The sequence below is a fragment of the Myotis lucifugus genome, unplaced genomic scaffold (genome assembly GCF_000147115.1).
Source record: "Myotis lucifugus unplaced genomic scaffold, Myoluc2.0 scaffold_120, whole genome shotgun sequence".
NCBI classification, from domain to species: Eukaryota; Metazoa; Chordata; class Mammalia; order Chiroptera; family Vespertilionidae; genus Myotis; species Myotis lucifugus.
In genome coordinates this window covers 3,285,516-3,306,818 of record NW_005871168.1, presented here as the reverse complement: position 1 = coordinate 3,306,818, position 21,303 = coordinate 3,285,516, and the positions used below count along the sequence as shown (strand labels likewise).

General features: G+C 38.9%; 1 protein-coding gene across 3 annotated transcripts in view; it reads left to right on the top strand.

The window, feature by feature from the left end:
* ROBO1 (roundabout guidance receptor 1) overlaps positions 1-21,303 on the top strand; it is a 436,624-nt gene that overhangs the window by 335,678 nt on the left and 79,643 nt on the right. For all 3 annotated transcript variants that reach the window (XM_006093709.3, XM_006093708.3, XM_014460003.2), the window contains exons 7-9: positions 5,120-5,128; positions 9,272-9,396; positions 11,924-12,095. In XM_006093709.3, the coding sequence (XP_006093771.1) occupies positions 5,120-5,128; positions 9,272-9,396; positions 11,924-12,095 (306 nt within the window). The remainder of the gene's footprint in view (positions 1-5,119; positions 5,129-9,271; positions 9,397-11,923; positions 12,096-21,303) is intronic.

Below are 21,303 nucleotides of genomic sequence, written 5' to 3'. Positions count from 1 at the left end.
ATATTTTGTGTTCTATTGCATATGTAGTTCTCCCTGAATGGATTAACCAGTTGAAACATTTGAATAGAGACTTGGATTTAGTCAAGTGGCCTGGAATGCAGTCTTTGGTTAGTCATCTGTGACCTTGAGAAAGTTATTTAACACTTGGAGTGCGGGTGAATTTCCCGCCAAAATATAAGATGGCTCTGTCTTTTGGTTTTGTTCCATCCACCAAAAGGGTGGATTACAAACAAATATTTGGTAATATGCAGTTACAATCGGCCCGAGTTTACACGTTTCCCGCACTCCACCGCAAATCTATATGAACCGAGTTAAAGACGGCTCCCGCAGAGTACGCGCAATTCACGCGAGCCGACTTAACTTGTTTCCCGCACTCCAAGTGTTAACAAGTTAGGTTCTCTGTTTCTCCTGCAAAAAGGATAGGGTAGACTGATAAGTTGTAAGGTCACTTCCAGCACTAACCTTTTTGAGTTTTATTGTTTTACTAGTGGCCTGGTACACGCAATTTGTGCAGGGGGCGGTGCACCCTCTCCAATGTGGGACCCCTCTGGGGATGTCCCACAGGTATCAGGCCTAAACCGGCAGTCGGACAACCCTCTCGCAATCTGGGACTTCTGGCTCCTAACCACTCACCTGCCTGCCTGCCTGATCACCCATAACCACTCCGCCTGCTGGCCAGCACACCCCCAACTTCCCCCCTGCCGGCCTTCTTGCCCCCAACTCCCCCTAGCTGACCTACTCGCCCCCAACTGCACCCCCTGCCAGCCTGATCACCCCCAACTGCCCCCCATTGGCCTGCTTGCCCCCAACTGCCCCCCTGATGGCCTGCTCGCCCCCAACTGCCCCCCTTGCCAGCCTGATTGCCACCAACTGCCCCCCTGCCAGCCTGCTCGCCCCCAACTGCCCCCCTGCCAGCCTGATCACCCCCAATTCCCCTCCCCTCCTGGCCTGATCGCCCCTAACAGCCTCTGCCTCACCCCTGCCAACCATGGCTTTGTCCGGAAGGTCTCCCAGAAGGTCTCCTGGCCTAATTAGCATATTACCCTTTTATTAGTATAGATTAGAGATAAACAGGCTTTTCCTCCTTCTGTGGGGGAAAAGGGAGTTGGAATAGAGGTGTCCCCAGCCTTTAAAGCAGAAAGAAATGTTTTTGAGAAGAGTTACAAGGATAAGAGAAAAGCCACCCATAAATCACAAACATCTACACTAATAAAAGACAAACATGCAAATTGACCGTACCTTCACTACGCCTTAAGCCACACCCACCAGCCAGTCAGATTGACTTTATGCAAATTAACCCAACCAAGATGGCGGCCGGAAGCCATGGAGCTGGAGCAAGCAGGAGGCTTGGTTGCCCCAATGAAAGAGAGGAAGCCAACTTCCCGCCTGCTGCGGCCGGCTCTGAGCTCCACTCCAAGCAACAAAGTTTTAATTATAGAAGATAAATAAACCCCAGATACCTGCTTTCAGCTGGCCATGGCCACAGAGCTGGAGTGAGCAGGAGGCTTCTCTCCCACCCGCCCTGGCCAGCTCTGAGCTCCTCTCAAGGCTACAAACTTTCAATTATAGAAGGTAAATAAATCCCAGAATTAAAAAAAAAGAAGAAAAAAAGGAGAGGCTGGGAGCTTCCGTCGCCGGGGGGCTTGGCCAGCCTGAAAACGGCCCTCAGTTCCTCACCCAGACTGGCCAGGCACCCCAGTGGGGACCCCCCCACCCTGAAGGGGGTGTGGCCAGCTGCAAACAGCCATCAACCCCTCTCCCAGGCTGGCCAGGCACCCCAGCGGGACCCCCACCCTGATCCGGGACACCCTTCAGGGCAAACCAGCCGGCCGCCTCCGTGCACCAGGCCTCTAGCCTATATAATAAAGGTATATGCAAACTGACCCTAACAGCAGAATGACTGGGAATGACTGGTCACTATGACACACACTGACCACCAGACGCTCAATGCAGGAGCTGTCCCCTGGTGGTCAGTGCGCTCCCACATGGGGAGCTTTGCTAAGCCACAAGCCAGGGTGACGGCTGCCAGTAGAGCGGTGATGGTGCGAGCCTCTCCCGCCTCCTCAGCAGCGCTAAGGATGTCTGACTACAGCTTAGGTCTGCTCCCTGCTGGCAAGTGGACATCCCCCGAGGGCTCCCGGGCTGCCAGAGGGATGTCTGATTGCCAGCTTAGGCCCAATCCCCCCAGAGAGCGGACCTAAGCCAGCAGGTGGTCATCCCCCCAGGGTTCCCAGACTGCGAGAGGGCACAGGCCGGCCTGAGGGACCCCCCCCCCCCGAGGGCACAAATTTTTGTGCACCGGGCCTCTAGTCCTATATAATAAAAGGCTAATATGCAAATCGACCAAACAGCGGAACTACCAGTCACTATGATGCTCACTGACCACCAAGGGGCAGACGCTCAATGCAGGAGATGCCCCTTGGTGGTCAGTGCGCCTCCACAGGGGAAGCGCCGCTCAGCCAGAAGCCCCGAGTCAGGCACTAAGGATGTCCGACTGCCACCTTAGGCCCGCTTCCCATAGGGAGTGGGCCTACACCATCAGTCGGACTTCCCTTGATGGTTCCTGGACTGTGAGAGGGTGCAGGTCAGGCTGAGGGACACCCCACTCCCGAGTGCACAAATTTCATGCACTGGGACTATAGTTAGTATATAATGAAGGAACAGGAGCCAAGTGACTCTCCTTTTCTCTGATTGTTTCTGGACATACCTAACTGGACAATAATGGGCATTAACTATTGTAGAGAAGTTCCCCACTCTGTATGGAAAGAAAATCCTTGAGAGAACAAGGAGAAAAATTTAAAGACAGTTCTACCATTAGTTTTTAGAAAAGACAGTTTGGGATGACAATTTCCTTCAAATGACTAAAAGGATTTTATGTGGAGAATATTGATGCATTTATTTGTTTACTGAAACTAGAACAAATGAAAAGGGGATTAAATTGTGACAGGTTTTCATTTGGATAAGAGGAATCATTTCCTGAAAATAATGGTTGCTAAAAGTTAAAATGATTATTCAGCATAGAGTCCTTTCAAAAACTTATATTTCAGAAGCTTCTATGTTAGATGTTGTTCTTAGGTAACTTTTAGTGTCCTTAAGAGACTATGAAATATTTTCCAATTATTGTCATTGACACGATATGCAAATGGTTGTCTTGAAATTATATATATATACATATATATATTCCAGAGAGGAAGAGAGATTGGGAGAAAGATAGAAACATCAATGATGAGAATCATTGATCAGCTGCCTGCTGCGTGCTCCACACTGGGGATTGAGCCTGCAACCTGGGCATGTGCCCTGACTTGGAATCCAACTGTGACCTCCTGGTTCATATGTCAATGCTCAACCACTGAGCCATGCCAGTCAGGCAAATTCTTAAACACATTGGATTTTAATTAATAAAAGATTCAACACCTATGACTTAATTGCTGGTAAAACCTATGCGCAAGGAAAAGGCACTTATTTAATTTTAAATGAGCTGCCTTCCAGTAAGTTTCTTATTTCTAACATGTTGGATATTTTTGAAATGTTTAAGGAATTTTAAATTACTGAAAATATACTAGAAAACATTTAGGAATCATCCCTCATATCTCTCAATTTTAAATAGGCTTGATTTGTAAAAGTATAATTAGATCAAATATATTTTCACAAATCACCCAAAAATATGATTCTGCAACTTTCGAGGCTTTTTAAAGCAAAATCCTGTGCTACAGTTTGTCAGGTTCTCTCTCATAGTTTCCAAGAATTCCTTCCTGTCATTTAACAGACATCATTTTTGAGGTTTCAAGAAGTGTAACCAAGTCTGCTTTACTTTGTGTTTTCAAATCTGGATAGCATAGGTGATTCTATTATAAACATTATGCTTGAGTAAATGAGAAAGATTTTCCCTTTTCTTGCCTGAGTGAATGAAAAAGTATGCTTAAAGTATTTTTCTTTCAAGTAAAAAATAAAGACAAGTTATTTCATTCACATTAAAGGTAAAGTGTGAGTTAAAATGTGTTTCTGAGTTACCTTTAAGTTTTGTATATGTGGTAACAATAGGTAAGAACTTTTGTCTCTTTTAAAACTTTATCATTTCACTGCAGCAGTGCATAGCATAGTTCATTTACTTAAACTACAGGAATGTATATTAAGACTCTTTAATTTGAACTTGCTGAAATGGGAATTACTTATCTGAATAAAATGTATTGTGGTTGTCTACTGGGCTTTTATGTAAAAGTTCTACATTTGACAGTAGGAATTGCCATTGCTTCTAAAAGAATGAAACAAAACAATCATTTTCCAGTATTTAAAATATGTATTACTTGATATGTTAAAATGCCTGATGATTCATCATTGAAAACAGATAATATGATTATGACTTTATTAGATAGTGTTATAAAATTTTCTGTGTTTTCATAATGTGTTCACATTTTTTATGTCTTCTCAATTGAAAATATGCAATTTAAATGTAAGGCCTTTTAATAGCCTTTATACTCAACCTGTGATCATGGGCCAACAGCATCCGGGTGATTTTTAGAAACACAAAATTTCAGGCCACACTCCTGACCTATAGAATCATAATCTGTATTTTAAACAGACCTTAGGGTAATTATGTATGCTAATTCAAGTATGAGAAGCACAGTTTAATATATTATTAGCAGCATAAACCTTTACAAAATAATCTGATGGTGGAGTTATAGAATTTAATGCTTCTTTATCTTTGATTAAGATGTTTGATATCTAATCTACATAACATTATCAATTAATATTTATAGTGTTTTTTTAAAAACCCTCTTTAAACATATAGTTATCTAATCCTTTCATCTAGTAAAAAAATGTAAAGTCATTGAAAAGTGTTTTATAATTTTATAGCTGTCATCCACTGTAGCTCTGTCATCTAATCATTGAAGAGATTTTAATATTCATTTCTAATTTTCTTAAATTATTCATGATTATACTTAAAATGCTAACAAAATATACTCATTCATGGACAGTATGAACCATGCATTCAAATATTAATGTGTTCTTTATTTTATTTTAAAAGAAAGATCATTGTTAAGTCAAATCTTATTACTTTTTCTGTTTCGTTCTGTTTCTTTATTTTTATTTATTCCATGTTTTCTTTTTTTCGTTTTAGTTGTGTCTGGTAAGTTGACATTTTATTGGCCATCTTCTAATCATCGTGTCACTGTGACTGGAACTTCTCTTCCCCTTTCCATCCATACCCTTCCATGTCCTTCAACCAATCAGCCTCCATGTTTCACTTGTCATTGGCCACAAAGACAGACTGCACAGAATAAAGTCTGCAGGAAGTATGGGTAACTGACAAAGAGTAAAGGTAATGGGTTGCTAACTTTATGTCTTATTGAATGATGTGTGATCTGAGTCCTTTTATTTTTTTCTCTTATGAGTGATAAAATACGTGATAGTCTGTATCTTGGTTGAATTAATGTTTCAATTTATATCTCATAAGATAAACAAACCAAAATAGGTGCCCAGGAAACAATTTGGACTTTTTTGTTCAAAACATGTTTACATATTCATGTTTGTCTATCTGAGATTTTATAACTGTGTTCAATAATGGTAATTAAAAGTCCTATTGGTGAATAACCTTGCAGTTCAAGTTGTTTGCACTCATTTTCATATCTATGTGTCAGATTGACTACATTTTGTGCAAGGAATAACTATATGATGTGTCCAAAATTTATTAAAGTTTGCTTTGATAAACATTTGTTCTCATATAAATAGTCATTAGGTTCCTAAATACTGTCATGGTCAGTACATTGGGGAAGGCCCATTCACTCTTAAAGGGGTACAGGAATGCCATTTTTGGAGAATTTTGTATGCATATGCTAAGTGTTATGCCAGAAAATAATTCTGACCCTAAAAATATCTCCTATCTTTTCTTTCAGTTAAAAAGCTGCACAAAAATTAGAAAGGTGTCACTTCATATTAATACATATTGATTGGGTTGTTCAATAATGGTGATATAATAGGCTATTTGAAAAAAAATAGCTTTCTCTATACAACTTTATATACAAAGATATAGATGATTAAAACTTAAACATAAAAAATAAAGACAAAAGTACAGGATAAGAATGGAGTTGCATATTTATATATTACGTATTATATAATCTATATTATATAATATTATTGATAGAATAACAATAACACCTAACCAGGTTAAAAAGATTTAACAAAATGTAAAGCTCTCTGCCATATATCTGAGAAGTAGATAAAATCTTAGTCTATAAATAGTTCTTAGAAATAAAAAAGATAAGCGTAGAACACAATCTACAACAAATAGGATCTCAACAACAAGGTAATATGAAAATAAGTGCTTAATGAAATTGACATAAAAATGCTAAATAAGAGGAGATCCCAAGTTCAGTTTGGCTGAGATGTTAATGCTCGGTGTTTGTGAGGTTTCCAAGAAAAATGCCCTATTAGAGAAAGTGTGAGTTGAAATAATTTTGAATATAATTGAGAAGATGTTAATCTTACCACTATTTTTAATAGTGAAAATTGAAAACAACCCAAATTTAAAACTAATGGACTGGTTAAATAATTTAAGGTAACATGTATATGGATTATTAAAGAGTCATTAAAATGATATTGCATGTGAATACAATATGGTCCAGTTTGCATGGTTGAATTATAGGTTGCTTTTCTTCTTTTCTTTGCTTGTCTAATTTTCTTAATTTTCAACACTGACCATATGTGACATTAGTACCATGATTATTTATTTTTAATTATAGCAAGTTTAAATGTTATAGCCTTGAAAAATATTTTAACATTTTATTGTAAACATCAAGTAGAAGCATATTATGAAAGTCCTTCTCAATCTAAATGGATAGGTGATTAAGATGGATTGATAGGTGTATTTAATTCATTTAAATTGTTTTTAAATGAATTAGAGATATATTTACATCTGCTATTTACCATACAGGGGTGGGCAAAAGTAGGTTTATAGTTGAATGGAAAATAATACAATAATTAATACATAATAACATAAGATTAAACTGTGTTTCATGTACTAACTGTAAACCTATTCTTGCCAACCCCTGTACATTTTCTGTTATATTTCTAAGACATATCTTGTGGCTGATGTCACTGTTGATGTTGGCTCAACAATATACCTTTAAATGTAGTAAATTCATTTCCAGTTGAGTATCCTGTGTGGAAGGATTGCTGCAGGAAAATGTAGTTATCATAAGGGTTTGCATCCCTTGTTCCCAAGTAGGTCTTTGAGGTTGGAGGAGAGCTGGCATTTTATGAAAGAAACGTGGATTCTGGCACACATTATTAAACATGCTTCTGAAAATAGGAAAAAGACCACCCGAAGTTTTTACTTGTCTAAATGGTTAAAATATTTATATTTTCCTACCCAAATTCCCTGCATATTGGAAAGTTATATTCTCCCATTCACTTAATTAATAATTTGGTGTTTTTTATTGAAACAAATTAAAGTCTCTTCTGGCTTTGGTTTATTATCCAGTCAGTCCTTTCAGTTTTTCCTCTGATATCTACATCAATTAATCACTCCATCCCTTAAGGAAGGAATCCAATGCTCCTGTATGAATGATGTGTATGGAGGAAAATCCCCAAGCGATGATGTCCATGCTTATTATACCTGGATAATGATAGTGTTTGCTAAATTCATGAGTAAACCATTCAATTACAATCAGAGTTTTAAAAAAATTATAAGCTAGAACTTTAGCGTTACCAAATTGAACCTAAACTATATCTCCTAACTTCGTATTTTCTTCCCTATAAGTTACAAAACCTTTGAAGGCATTTGGCCTGATTTTTCGGCTCTCCTATAATTTTCTAGTCAAATGGTATAATTTCTACTAAACCTCAATTAAAAATAAAAAGGGAGTATAGAAGAAGTTAGGAGATGTAATTGCTTTCTTCAGTTTTGCAATCATGTTATCTTCAGTTTAGTTCTTTTACATATTTCTTTTCCTGAAGAGTATTTCATTAATATATATATATATATATATATATATATATATATATATATATATATATAAAATTTATACATGAAATATATTATAAACACTTGTGTGTGTGTGTATCTTAGATTAATTGACCAGAAATATTCAGCTAGAGAAAAATACCCTTTCAAATCTTCACCTTCATTAACAAATAATGTTCTTGTGAGCAGAGTGGAAGCATATTCAGAGTAGAAATAATCTGAATATCATTTTTATAGAGGTAACCTAAGTGACTGACGTAAGTAACTAAAAGGACTTTTAAGGAAAATGTTAGAAACAATGAAACAGTCTTAAAAAGTGGATTAGGAGAACCCTACCCTATATAAACTGTCAAATGCCTGGCTGGAAACATTCCCTTCAATTTGAACTGAGACGAGAGGAGAATAATTAGGTGTTTCAGACAGTTGATAAGAAATGAATGTGAAAAGTGTAAACAGAAGGTAGAAAGACTTGCATTCAGTGCACATTTTTCCAAGCATAGAGCACAGCCCAAACAAGCATTCCCCCCCCCACCCCCCAGGAGTGACTCCATCAGCACACCTAATGTTTTCAGCTGCCATTGGTCTCGGTGTAACTGAGACAATTTTCTGACAGTCTATTTACTGCTGGATGAAGTGGCCATTTAAGTCTGTATAAATCAAACAGTTTGGACAAAGCTGGCAGTATTTATAGTGTCAAGATGAGCAGATGTTTCAAATTTGCCCTCATTTCCATATATATTCTGTTTGAACATGCCCTTGCCTATGTAAATGAAGGAGGCATTGGACTCTACTATTGCTTTAAATGCATTTCTATTCAAGTAATTGGACTAAGGATTTTAAAGGGTTATAATTTGCATGGTAGCATTTCAGGAGCTTTTGAGTTAATGTAATCTTAGGACCTGCCTACATCAGGAGGTTCTTGTGCATATGATTACAGTCCATTCACCTTTAAGCAACTCTAAATGAGAAAAGATAGTTATTCAATCAAATTTCAGGATTACTTAGAATTAATGTAAGGGGTCAAATTGTAGTTCAAGAACTCTCTTTAATTTGGAGGTTAACCTTAGAAGGTCAGGTAATAAAAATAAGAAAACACCAACACCTCTTCACAAAACAACCCTATTCCATTCTATAAATATACTACAATTAAGCATCAATTGAATTAAGGATGAAAATTTGCACATTATGGACTACAGTACTTAACAAGTTGTATAAGATAACGACAGCAGTTGGGATATCAGCAGATTTCTCAATTAAGACAATAACTACATGCTTTTAATTCAGTGTGATTTCTTTCATCTCCTTTAGAACCTCCGCATTTCGTTGTGAAGCCCCGTGACCAGGTTGTGGCCTTGGGGCGAACTGTAACTTTTCAGTGTGAAGCAACCGGAAATCCTCAACCAGCTATTTTTTGGAGGAGAGAGGGGAGTCAGGTATGGTTTTGGTCTATTATTTCAATCAGCAAAAATAGGAGCCAGGCGTATATATGTATAAATATGTGTGTATATATATGTATAATATATTATTTAGTCATATAGCTGTCACCGTAAGAAATTGTGAAATCTCAGTGTCATAGAAATTTTTGCATTGAGAGAGAAGACAAAATTTTCTTCATTGTTTTAATTCTCAAAGCAATTTTCCTGCCTGATACACAGGGTGGTATATAGAGTAGTAATTGTTTTATTATATAAAATTTACTTTTATTTCCAATTCAGCAACATTAAAAAATGTTCTTCTCAACATAATTAGTTATAATTTATATTATGCAAATATCTATAATTATATGTTAAATTATATTTATACACATTTAAAACAGAGGTGACAATTATTTTGTGCAATACCTATGAAAGCACCAGCAATTAGAAGTGTCTTATTCACTTATTTTATGGATCCATTAAAATTTTATCAGACAATATGGAATTTTCTTTAACATAGATATCATGCTAAATATAGCTCAGTATATTCTAATTCTTTTAAAATGATCCTATGTGATCAACATTTACTATCAAATCATACTATCTAAACATTTCATAAACCATAATTTTCTATATACCCTGAAACTATGATATAGAGATGTATGCCCTTACAGACTCTAAGTTAACTGTTGGACTTCAGCTTAATGAAAAGGAAATTTTGAAACAATTTCACTTTTAAAATAATAGGAAACTTTAAAATAAAATAGTTTTTAAAATGGAAGTCTTTTATTCTTATCTCTTAATAACTGGCCTTCTTCAATAAAGGGAATTTTTTCTCTTTTGTTTCTGATACTTGTAAAAGAAGGGTTCTCATTCATTTCTAATGCATATATATTCCTAACCTCTTTCATTGTTTCCTTAAATCACACATGGGTGTGTTGTTTCATGGTCTTGCTTATACTGTGCTAATAAATATCATATAAGTAGTTTCCTCAATGTACTCAGTAATCTTCTGTAGGCAGTAACATCAAGTTTACTATTGTCCTTCGGTAAGCAGATATTAACTTGATTATGGTAAGTAGGACATCATTCGAGTTCTAGTAACTTGGTTGATTCTAACACATTCCATTAGGCCTCAAAAGACTAAATTTGCTGACAGACAAGTAAAAACAAAATATTTTAGTACAACAGGAAGAACTGGAAGTGTATTATATAAGAAAATTTGTGTAGCAATATTGGTAAATCCACTAGTTCCTTCTAGAACTTCCACTAGAAGTTCTTAATAAAGTAACATTTAAGCAATTCATTTAATTATGTAAATAAATTATTCCTTAAGATACTTAAACTTTACATCAAATTTCAAAATAATTTTAATTTGGTTTTGTTTTGTTTAATGATACAATTTACTTTTTTATTGAATTTTTGAGAGAGGAAGAGGGAGGGAGGAAGAAAGAGAAACAATAATGTGAGTGAAACATTAATTGGCTGCCTCACATATTCCCCCTACTGGGGACTGAACCTGCAGCTCAGGCATGTGCCCTGACTTGGAATCGAACCGACAACCCTTTGGTGTATGGGATGACACTCAACCAACTGAGCCACACCAGCCAGGGCGATGTAACTTACTTTTAAGAATTTTTTTTGTTATTGGAGATATATCATCGAATAGTAGTTAAGTCTCTATGAATTTATGTATATTAAAAGGCAACTGAACTTTGAAAAAGGAGTAACTTCCTTTTGTTAGAAGAAATGTTCATACATTTTACTTCATGAGAAAAACAATAACATGATATGTTATTTTGCATAAAATAGACACTCCCTCTGCCAAACATTATGTTTCAATTCATAGTAGAAATTTGTACCATAAAGATAACACCACATTTTGTCTCTTTTGTGTTTATGATAACTTTGCAGAAATAAAGTGCCATTATGAATTCTTACACTCATTATGTGTCACCACTTAGCAAGATAAAAAAGAAATTATTAACAATTTTATAGAGGCTACTGAACTTTTATAATGGAAGGCTAGCAGAGATATTGTTATGGTGCTAACATAATGTTCTTGAACTTTACTTGTCAGAATATGCTTAAATTTTCATTTTGTTTATATAATAAAAAACTGTTTATAATCCTAATAGTCATATATATATGAAATAGCTTTTGACTCTGCCTTGGTTGAGTATGTAAAACCTTTAACTCTAATGATACCTAATATCCTCTTATATCTAGTATTGTTGGAAACTGATAATTATAAAAGCATATATCAATATTTAGAATTTTTAATAATCCTTTTTAAGGTTAGATCATTAAACTTCATGTATTTATGTGTTTATGTATGTGCACATCTATATATGTGAGCATGTGATAAAAGAATATTTAGCTTACTTGTGTATATATATGTATGTGGTGTGTGTGTTTGTGTATATATCTATAAATATATATATATATATATATATATATATATATATATATATATGCAAATTATTGGAACCCAGCAATTAACCTATGGTTATTCTTCCCCCCTCCCCAAAATTCTGGGTTCTAGAATCTACTGTTTTCATATCAACCACCACAATCATCCAGCCGTTTTTCAGTCTCCCAGACTGGTGACCTCACTATTACTAATGTCCAGCGATCTGATGTTGGTTATTATATCTGCCAGACTTTAAATGTTGCCGGAAGTATCATCACAAAAGCATATTTGGAAGTTACCGATGGTAAAGTAGAACATTTTATTTCAAAATGTCCAAGTTTTGCTTAGGGTTTAATGGGAGTGCCAGTAAAAGTATTTATTTTCAATTTTGTATCCTTACAGCAATGTTGGTGTAAAGCTAAAGAGGATATTAATACAATGATTAAGTCTAAAATTATCCTTAATGTAAATTTCTAGCATTGTCAGATTCATAAAAGCATGGCAATTATGCACAGAAAATATTGTACTGAATAGCTTTACATAGGAATGTTGCCAAGTTTTGGGAAAAATATACATTTTTAAAAATCTCTTTTAATCCATCCTTTCTCTTTCCTCCAAGTTAAAGAGATAAGTGAATTATTGAAAAATTCAACTCACAACTCATGATAATGAATATTTTTTTCTTAAGTGATGTGATTTTTGTCCTGTTTATTAACTTCCCTAAACATGATCAATTAATGGCAAATACATTATAATGACACAGTGATGGAAATAATCTCCAAACTATTAGGTGGGTAATCCTATATAATAAAAGACTGTACTTTCCCCACTGAATCACAGTGGGGTCTTAATCATAATTCAAATGAACATCAATGTGTGGCCTACTTCTATTCTCTTTATTCTGTTCCATTCATCACTTTATGCCAGTATATATATGGCATAAATGTAGCTTTATAGTATGTTTACAAACTGGTAGTGTAAGTCTCCAACTTAGTTTTCTTGTTTTGGGTTGGCTATTAGAGGTCCTCTGCATTTTCCCATAAGCTTTAAAAACAACTTTTGAATTTCTCTCCATATACACACACATATCCCAAACAAACAAAAAAATCTGAGTTTTAAATAATTTTCATCCCACTTAAATTATGGAACAACTTAAGGGAAATTAACATTTTAATAATCTGAGTCTTTTAAATTAGAGGAATGGCATATTCCATTTATATCTCTCAATTTATTTAGATCTTTATATCTCTCAACAATGTTTTATATTTTAGGATGGACATCTTGACATATTTTGACACATTTATACCTATGATGTTTTATGACTTTTTATGTGATTGCAGATATAGATATTAAATTTCATTATGCTATTGTTTAAAGTAAGATGTACAGTTGACTTTGTATATTAAGTCTGTATCCAGCAACTTTACTAAATCCACTCATTATTTCTAATTGTTTATAGGTAGATTATTTTGAAATGTCTATGAACAAAATGTGTCAACTATTAAGAAAATCAATTTTACTTTTTTCCAATATTTATATATTTTATACCTTTTATTTATTTTACTTGTGCATGGTGTGTGACCACCAATATAATTAGTAGAATTGGTGATAGTAGATATATTCTTTTAATCCTAACTTCAAGGGAAAAGTATTTACTATTTTATCAATAAGTAGTTAGGATTTTATAGATATCCTTCTGAAATTGAAAACGATTCTGAAATAATTTGAATACCTTAATTTTATTATTTTGTTTCCCAGTACACTCAGGGTAAAGTTTATATTCTTTAATATGTTTTACAATTCATGATCTCACCTTTGCAGGCTTATCTGTGGATACTGAGTTGCTCACATGCCCCAGTTTTATTGTGTTTGCTGTGTTTTTCCTTTGTTTTAACACTTATGTGCATGCTGTTTCTACTGAGTTGAAATTTCAGTTCCTTCAAAAAGCATTCCTTAACTCCTCAAGTATGGGTATGATGTCCTCACTGCTGCTATCACCTATCTATCTATCTATCTATCATCTATCTATCTATCTATCTATCTATCTATCTATCTATCTTTCTATCATCTATCTATCTATCATCTATCGCATTCTATACTTTCCCTACTTATTTTCCTGAAATCTTCATTAGACAATAAGTTCCTTGAGAGCAGGGCCCATGTCTACCTAATTAAGTTAAATATATTCCCAGTAACCTCCAAAGTCTGACACATGATAGAGATTGAGTAGATATTTTTTGCATGAATGGAAGAAACAAAGAAGAAAGAAAGAAATACCTACTATTGGTTAAGTCAGATTCAAAATTAGGTTTGTCAGTTAAAAGACTGAACTCCTACCACTGTCCATGATACATATTATATACTAGTGACGCGGTGCACGGATTCGTGCACATTGAAAGGAAATTAATTAGAAAGTGGCCGGCTGGAAGGACTGCAAGAGAAGGGCTGAACATGCCCTGGGGCCAACCTCCGGTGGTCCCTCCCAGGCTTTTGTGCAGTGAACAGGGTCCCTTCAGCAGGTGGGGTCCCTCAGCCTGGCCTGCGGGGATCGGGCCGAAACCGGCTCTCCGACATCCCCTGCAGTGTCTGGAATGTGAGAGGGCACTCTGCAAACCTCAGTTAGAGATGGGTAGCTGAGGCCAGAAGAGAGAGATTCCCGAGGTCATACACCACACCTGCAGTGCCAGTGCCCTGACCAGAGCCACCTTCTCTCTAGCCCAGCTTCCTGTCTAAGGCTGGGGGTGTTGCAGGAGGAAATGGCAGCAGGTGAAATATTAGGGTAGGACCCATGGCCAGGGCCAGACACTGCACACTCTGCTCCCACAGGTCCCCCAAGGCTAATTTCCCAGGTGAGGAAACTGAGGCTCAGGGACCAATCTTCCAGCTTAAATGGTGGAACTGGGATTAGAACCAGGTCCAGGTAGCACCAGAGTCATTCTGCTTCTCCTGCTGGGATGCTGGGCCTGCCATGAACGCTCAGGGTGACTTAGGCCAGCCTTGTCCCTCAGGAGCAAAGTTGCTGTCATACAGGATGTCACAAATGTAACATGCAAATGTTCAGTAAACCAGATTCGTGGCTGACAGTGTCCCAGCAACAACATAACCCACGGCTGAAGGTGGAATTGCGTGACCTCGTGAGGAATCGGGCTCCCTCCTCTCTGGTTTCGGGGTGCATCACACCAGAACCACTGCTGCCAAGTCACTGCAGCTCAGTAGCACCTCCATTGAGCGTCTGCCCCCTGGTGGTCAGTGCGTGTCATAGCAACCGGTGGAACACAGCATATAGCCTTTTATATATATTACTAGAGGCCCGGTGCACAAAAATTTGTGCACTCCGTGGGGAGGGAGGGTCCCTCAGCCCGGCCTGTGCCCTCTCGCAATCTGGGACCCCTCAGGGGATGACCACCTGCTGACTTAGGCCCGCTCCCCGGGGGATTGGGCCTAAGATGGCAATCAGACATCCCTCTGGCAGCCCGGCAGCCCTCGGGGGATGTCCACTTGCCAGCGGGGAGCAGGCCTAAACTGCAGTCGGACATCCTTAGCACTGCTGAGGAGGCAGGAGAGGCTCCCACCACCACCGCTGTACTGGCAGCCATCAGCCTGGCTTGTGGCTGAGCAGAGCTCCTCCCATGTGAGAGCGCCCTGACGACCAGAGGGCAGCTCCTGCATTGAGCGTCTGCCCCTGGTGGTAAGTGTGTGTCCTAGTGACCAGTCATTCCCAGTCGTTCTGCTGTTAGGATCAGTTTGCATATTACCCTTTTACTATATAGGATAGAGGCCTGGTGCACGGTGGTGGCCGGCCGGTTTGCCCTGAAGGGTGTCCCGGATCAGGGTGGGGGTCCCGCTTGGGTGCCTGGCCAGCCTGGATGAGGGGATGATGGCTGTTTGCAGCTGGTCACACCCCCTTCAGGGTGGGGGTCCCCACTGGGGTGCCTGGCCCGTCTGGGTGAGGGGCTGAGGGCCGTTTTCATGCTGGCGGGTGACTGAAGCTCCCAACCTCTCCTTTTTTTCTTTTTTTCTTTTTTAGTGTAGACTAGATGCCCGGTGCACAAAAATTTGTGCACTTGGTGGGGAAGGAGGCGCTGCCCCTGTCACTCACAGAGCCGGGCCCATCAGGGAGTTGGGACTCCGTACCCTGTCATGCACAGAGCAGGGTCGATCAGGGGGTTGGGGAGCTCCCCCCATCACGCACAGAGCAGGGCCCATCAGGGGGTTGGGGAGCCACACCCTGTCACACACATAGCCGCAGGGGGATCAGGGGGTTGGGGTGCCACACCCTGTCACACACAGAGCCGCAGGTGATCAGAAACTGCAGTCGGACATCCTTAGCACTGCTGAGGAGGCAGGAGAGGCTCCCACCACCACCGCTGTACTGGCAGCCATCAGCCTGGCTTGTGGCTGAGCAGAGCTCCTCCCATGTGAGAGCGCCCTGACGACCAGAGGGCAGCTCCTGCATTGAGCGTCTGCCCCTGGTGGTAAGTGTGTGTCCTAGTGACCAGTCATTCCCAGTCGTTCTGCTGTTAGGATCAGTTTGCATATTACCCTTTTACTATATAGGATAGAGGCCTGGTGCACGGTGGTGGCCGGCCGGTTTGCCCTGAAGGGTGTCCCGGATCAGGGTGGGGGTCCCGCTTGGGTGCCTGGCCAGCCTGGATGAGGGGATGATGGCTGTTTGCAGCTGGTCACACCCCCTTCAGGGTGGGGGTCCCCACTGGGGTGCCTGGCCCGTCTGGGTGAGGGGCTGAGGGCCGTTTTCATGCTGGCGGGTGACTGAAGCTCCCAACCTCTCCTTTTTTTCTTTTTTTCTTTTTTATTCTGGGATTTATTTACCTCCTATGGCTGTCACTGGAGCTGAGAGCCGGCTTTAGCTCTGAGGCTCGGCTCCAGCTCTGAGACCTCAGCTGCTGACAGCAGGTATCTGGGTTTGTTTGGCTTCTATAATTGAAACACTGTTGCAGCTCCAGCTCTGAGGCCCAGCTGGCTGAAAGCAGTTTTCTGGGGTTTGTTTAGCTTCTATAATTGCAACATTGTTTCTTAGAGTGCAGCTCAGAGGCCAGCAGCGGCAGGCGGGGAACCTTGGCTTCCTCCATCACTGGAGCAAGCAAGCCTCCTGTACGCTTCAGCTGCCTGGCTGCCGGCCACCATCTTGGTTGGCCGTTAATTTGCATATCTTCCTGATTAGCCAATGGGAAGCGTGTCAGAGGTACGGTTAATTACCATGTTTGTCTATTATTAGATAGGATAGCCTTTTATATATATATATATATATATATATATATATATATATATAGAGAGAGAGAGAGAGAGAGAGAGAGAGAGAGAGATGTACTGGCTCAGATAAGTTCGAATAACCTGAAAAGTTTTTTTTTTAATTTCTTACAATAATTACAGATATTAAATGATGATTTGAAGACCATGCAATGAATTTGGCGGTAATCAATATAATCAGTATGCAAGAAAAAATAGAACATAGAATTGCACGTACATTTATAATTTCAACTCTATAAAGCAACTTGCATATACAGGTATACATGAAAAAAGGCCAAAGAAAATTATGGTAACATAGTTTTAAGTATCTCTCATTTGTCTCATAATTAATAATTTGAAAGCAAAGCTTCCTATGTGCCATCTGGTGTGGCAATATCATGAATTCTTATATTAGTGAAAATAGATCAGAGATAGCAACTTTTGCTAAACTAAAGCAAAAACAAAAACTCTAAATTTGTGGATTTGTGATTTATCCCTAGTAAGAATTCACTCCTACCACTCTTGTTTCATCTTACAATCTCTGGAAAGATATAAGGTGATTTTGTGTTTGCCATAGTGATACTGTATTTTTAGTTTTGTTTTCTTTATTTTGGAGTTCATTGATTTTGTACAAACAACTTATAACTATGGACTCATTCTTCATAGGTAAGCTATAATTATCTTGAGTGCTGGCAATATCAGTATTTATACTTTACCAAGTCAAGTCAAGAGCATAGGCTAGTAGACAGAATAATTTCTGAATACAATTTGACTTTAGCTTTTTGAATTTCTTTATTTACTGTTTGCAAAACACAAAGGCAACGGCAGAGTAAAACATAAGGCGCAGAAAATGGAGTAACCGCTGCCCTTGAACTGTTGCTTTCTCTGAACTTGTGTCCTACAACAACTAGCATTTGACTCAGGAAAATAGAAATTCGTATCACCAATTTAATTGAAATATTTCTTCTCTTTATTACTAGAATATAAGAAAATATAGTAGGTATTAAATTATGCAAGTAATTTAAAATCATTTGCATTTAACACTCAAAAGATATTAATATACAGTGGAAAGTGAGATTTACCAGTTAATATTTGATTTGGACAAATCACTTGAACTTTCCAAGTTTCAGTTCCCCAATTCCTAAATGGCATAATTTCTTTACAGCCTAAGTTATGGATTTGTGAGATATTTTTGCAAACTGATAGCAACTGTGATATACTAGAACTGATATTTTTTTAGTGTATAAATGTGAACTTTTCATATTTAAACCAATCAGTGTTTGCTTGTTATTTTGTATTATTTTCTACTTAAAATATTTTATAGATATATTTGTATGTATTGACATTGTCTTCATGATAATTATTTTTGAGGTGAGAAAATACTAATCCAGTGATTTGCCCTCATTTTTTAGGGTCTTTAAATTTTTCATTGAATGTGGGGAAAAGACAGGCAAACTTTTATAAAGTCTGCTGTGACAGGGTTACACCACCTGTCACACTGCTTATGCCACCACTGTTGTCACTCTACTGATAATAAAAAGTTACAGTTATTCAGTGCTTCCTTTGTGCTGTACACTAGGCTAAGGACTTCTCACATGTCAACAAGTTCAAATGTGACACCATCTCATTTTACAGATGAGGAAAAGGAGGGCGAGAAAAGGTATGCCCACATCATACAGATAACAAGCAACAGAACTGAGACTTAACATAACATTTTGCACTGTCCAAATGGTAGCCACTTGCCATGTGAGGCTGTTTAAATTGGAATTTAAATTGATTAAAATGAAATAAAATTACACACCCAGGTCTTCAATCACACTAAGCCATACTCAGGTACTCAGTAGCCATTTGAACTCTTGCTTCTGTATTGGGTAGCACAGATAAGGCATTTTTTTCCTGTTACAGAGCTTCATCTTCTAACTCCAAAGTCTATGTACTTCCTCACTTTGTTAAAAGTTATTTCTGTTCTTTTAAACTTTCTATTGTATCAACCTGATAATTCATTCTAATAATCTTAATGTAAAAATATTAGAACCATAATTTGATGTTTATCTCATGAATCCTAAAGTTAGTTTTGATTCATAAATGGACTGCCCTCTTTCTTTGAGTAAATTTAAACATTTCATCAGTATTTTATTCTAATCTGTGACACCAAAATGTTTCATTTTTTTTCTATCAAAAATGTGAAATTGCTTAATTGAATGCATTTAGCTCTGATTTGCATATTCTTTTTTTTTACAGACAAGTTTAGTGGTAATGACAATTCATATATGGCTTGCTTTCTGCAATTAGCAAAGCACTTTCACATCTACTAGTCCATTTAAATATTCATAGCTATCCTCTGAGATGGTTAGAACAAGTATTATTATTCTCAAATATTATTGTACTAGAGGCCCAGTGCATGAAATTCGTGCATGGGGGGAGGTCCCTCAGCCTGGCCTGCACCCTCTCCAATCTGGGACCCCTTGGGGGGATGTCTGACTGCCAGTTTAGGCCTGATGCCACAGGGCCCAATCCCTCTCACAATCTGGGACTGCTGGCTCCTAACTGCTCACCTGTCTGCCTGTCTGATTGCCCCTAACTGCTCTCCCCTACTGGCCTGATTGCCCCTAACTGTCTCTGCCTTGGCCCCCACCACCGTGGCTTTGTCCAGAAGGATGACTGGAAGATGTCTGGTTCACCTGGTCTAATTAGCATATTACCCTTTTATTAGTATAGATTAGTCTCAGACAGCCATAACAAAATATCATAAATTTATGTGGCTTAAATAACAGACATGTATTTTTCTCACAGTTCTGGAGGCTGGAATTTGGGGTGAGGGTGCCAGCATAGCATCATCACATACACCAGAAAGTGGTGAATCGATTGTCAGTCAGGGCACATGCCCAGGTTGCAGATTCATTACCCAGTCCAGTGAATGCAGGAAACAACAGAACAATGTTTCTCTCTCTCTCCCTTCGTCTCTCTGAGATCAATTAAAATGAATAATAAGTAAATAATGTTCTCTAAGTATAGTTTTAACAGGAAAGACATTAGTGATCTATGAAGTGAAAAACTCTTAATAACACATAGATACAACATGACCCCACTTAAAAAAAATTGATTTAAGAGGAAGGAAGAAGGAGATATAGATAGAAACATCAATGATGAGAATCATTGATCAGCTGCCTCCTGCACGCCCCTACTGAGGATCAAGCCCGAAATTTGACCAGGAATCATATCATGACCTCCTGGCTCATAGATCGATACTCAACCACTGAGCCCCACCAGCTGGGCCCCATTTTTATCAATACCAGGCACATGAGGTATTGGCAAGATCTCACTCCTAGACGAAAGTCTGAAGTTGCCCAAACTCCTTTGCAGCTAGGTTTCTGGATATGAATTCCTTTCTGCCGATTGGATGCGCTTGCACAATATTTGGAGGCAGAAGTGGGGCAGAGGCATCTTCCCGCAGTTTGGGCTGTTTGCTGCTGGTGACCATGTTTGCAGAGATGTGGAGGTTTTCTGCAGTGGAATCCAGGCTGTGCACAGGCAGTTGTGGCAGAGGCAGTGCCCAGTGACCTGTTTTGTGGGAGCTGGAGGGCACTTGCGGGGCAGCAGTTTCCTGATCCCTGGGTCACAGCTGTGCCAGAGTGTCCTAGAATTCAGTTGTGGCTGAGGGGGCAGCTCCTCCTGCTGGGCAGGGAGTTTTTCCTGGGGGCCCAGCCTAATACTCCTCCAGCTTTCCGATGATTTCCCAAGCACCAATTCCCTGTGCTAAATTCTTTTCTGCCTAAAATAACAAAGATATAAAAACATTTTGGATCCTCCACTTTCAACAAAAACAATGCTGCACAGGGTCAGGTCTGAGAAGTGGGTGAGGTGTTGCAGAAGGCTCCCTTCTTTGAGTCTCAGCTTCCTCTTCTGTAGAACCGAGACCAAAAATTATCTGTTCATAGTTACTGAAGACTGTGGCAGCTGTGTTTCCCAAAGATGGCCACAACATTTCCTATCCCTCCTGTAACCTTGCTACTTTCTGCTACGTCCTCTCTCTTGAAGTGGGGCTGACCTCTGAATTCCAAGGCCAAGGCCGAAAAGGCACAGGGCCGCAGCCCCGCCCACCCACCAGGATTAGGATTTCCAGCTCCTTCCCCACCCACAACTCTAGGGCTCTGTCTGGCACGGGGCCTTGCCCTCCTGGCTTGCTTCCCCTCACGTCTGCAGCCCAGTGCCTCGCTGCACATTATGACCCACCTGCTGCTGCTGCTGGGCCCAGCAGGCAGGGT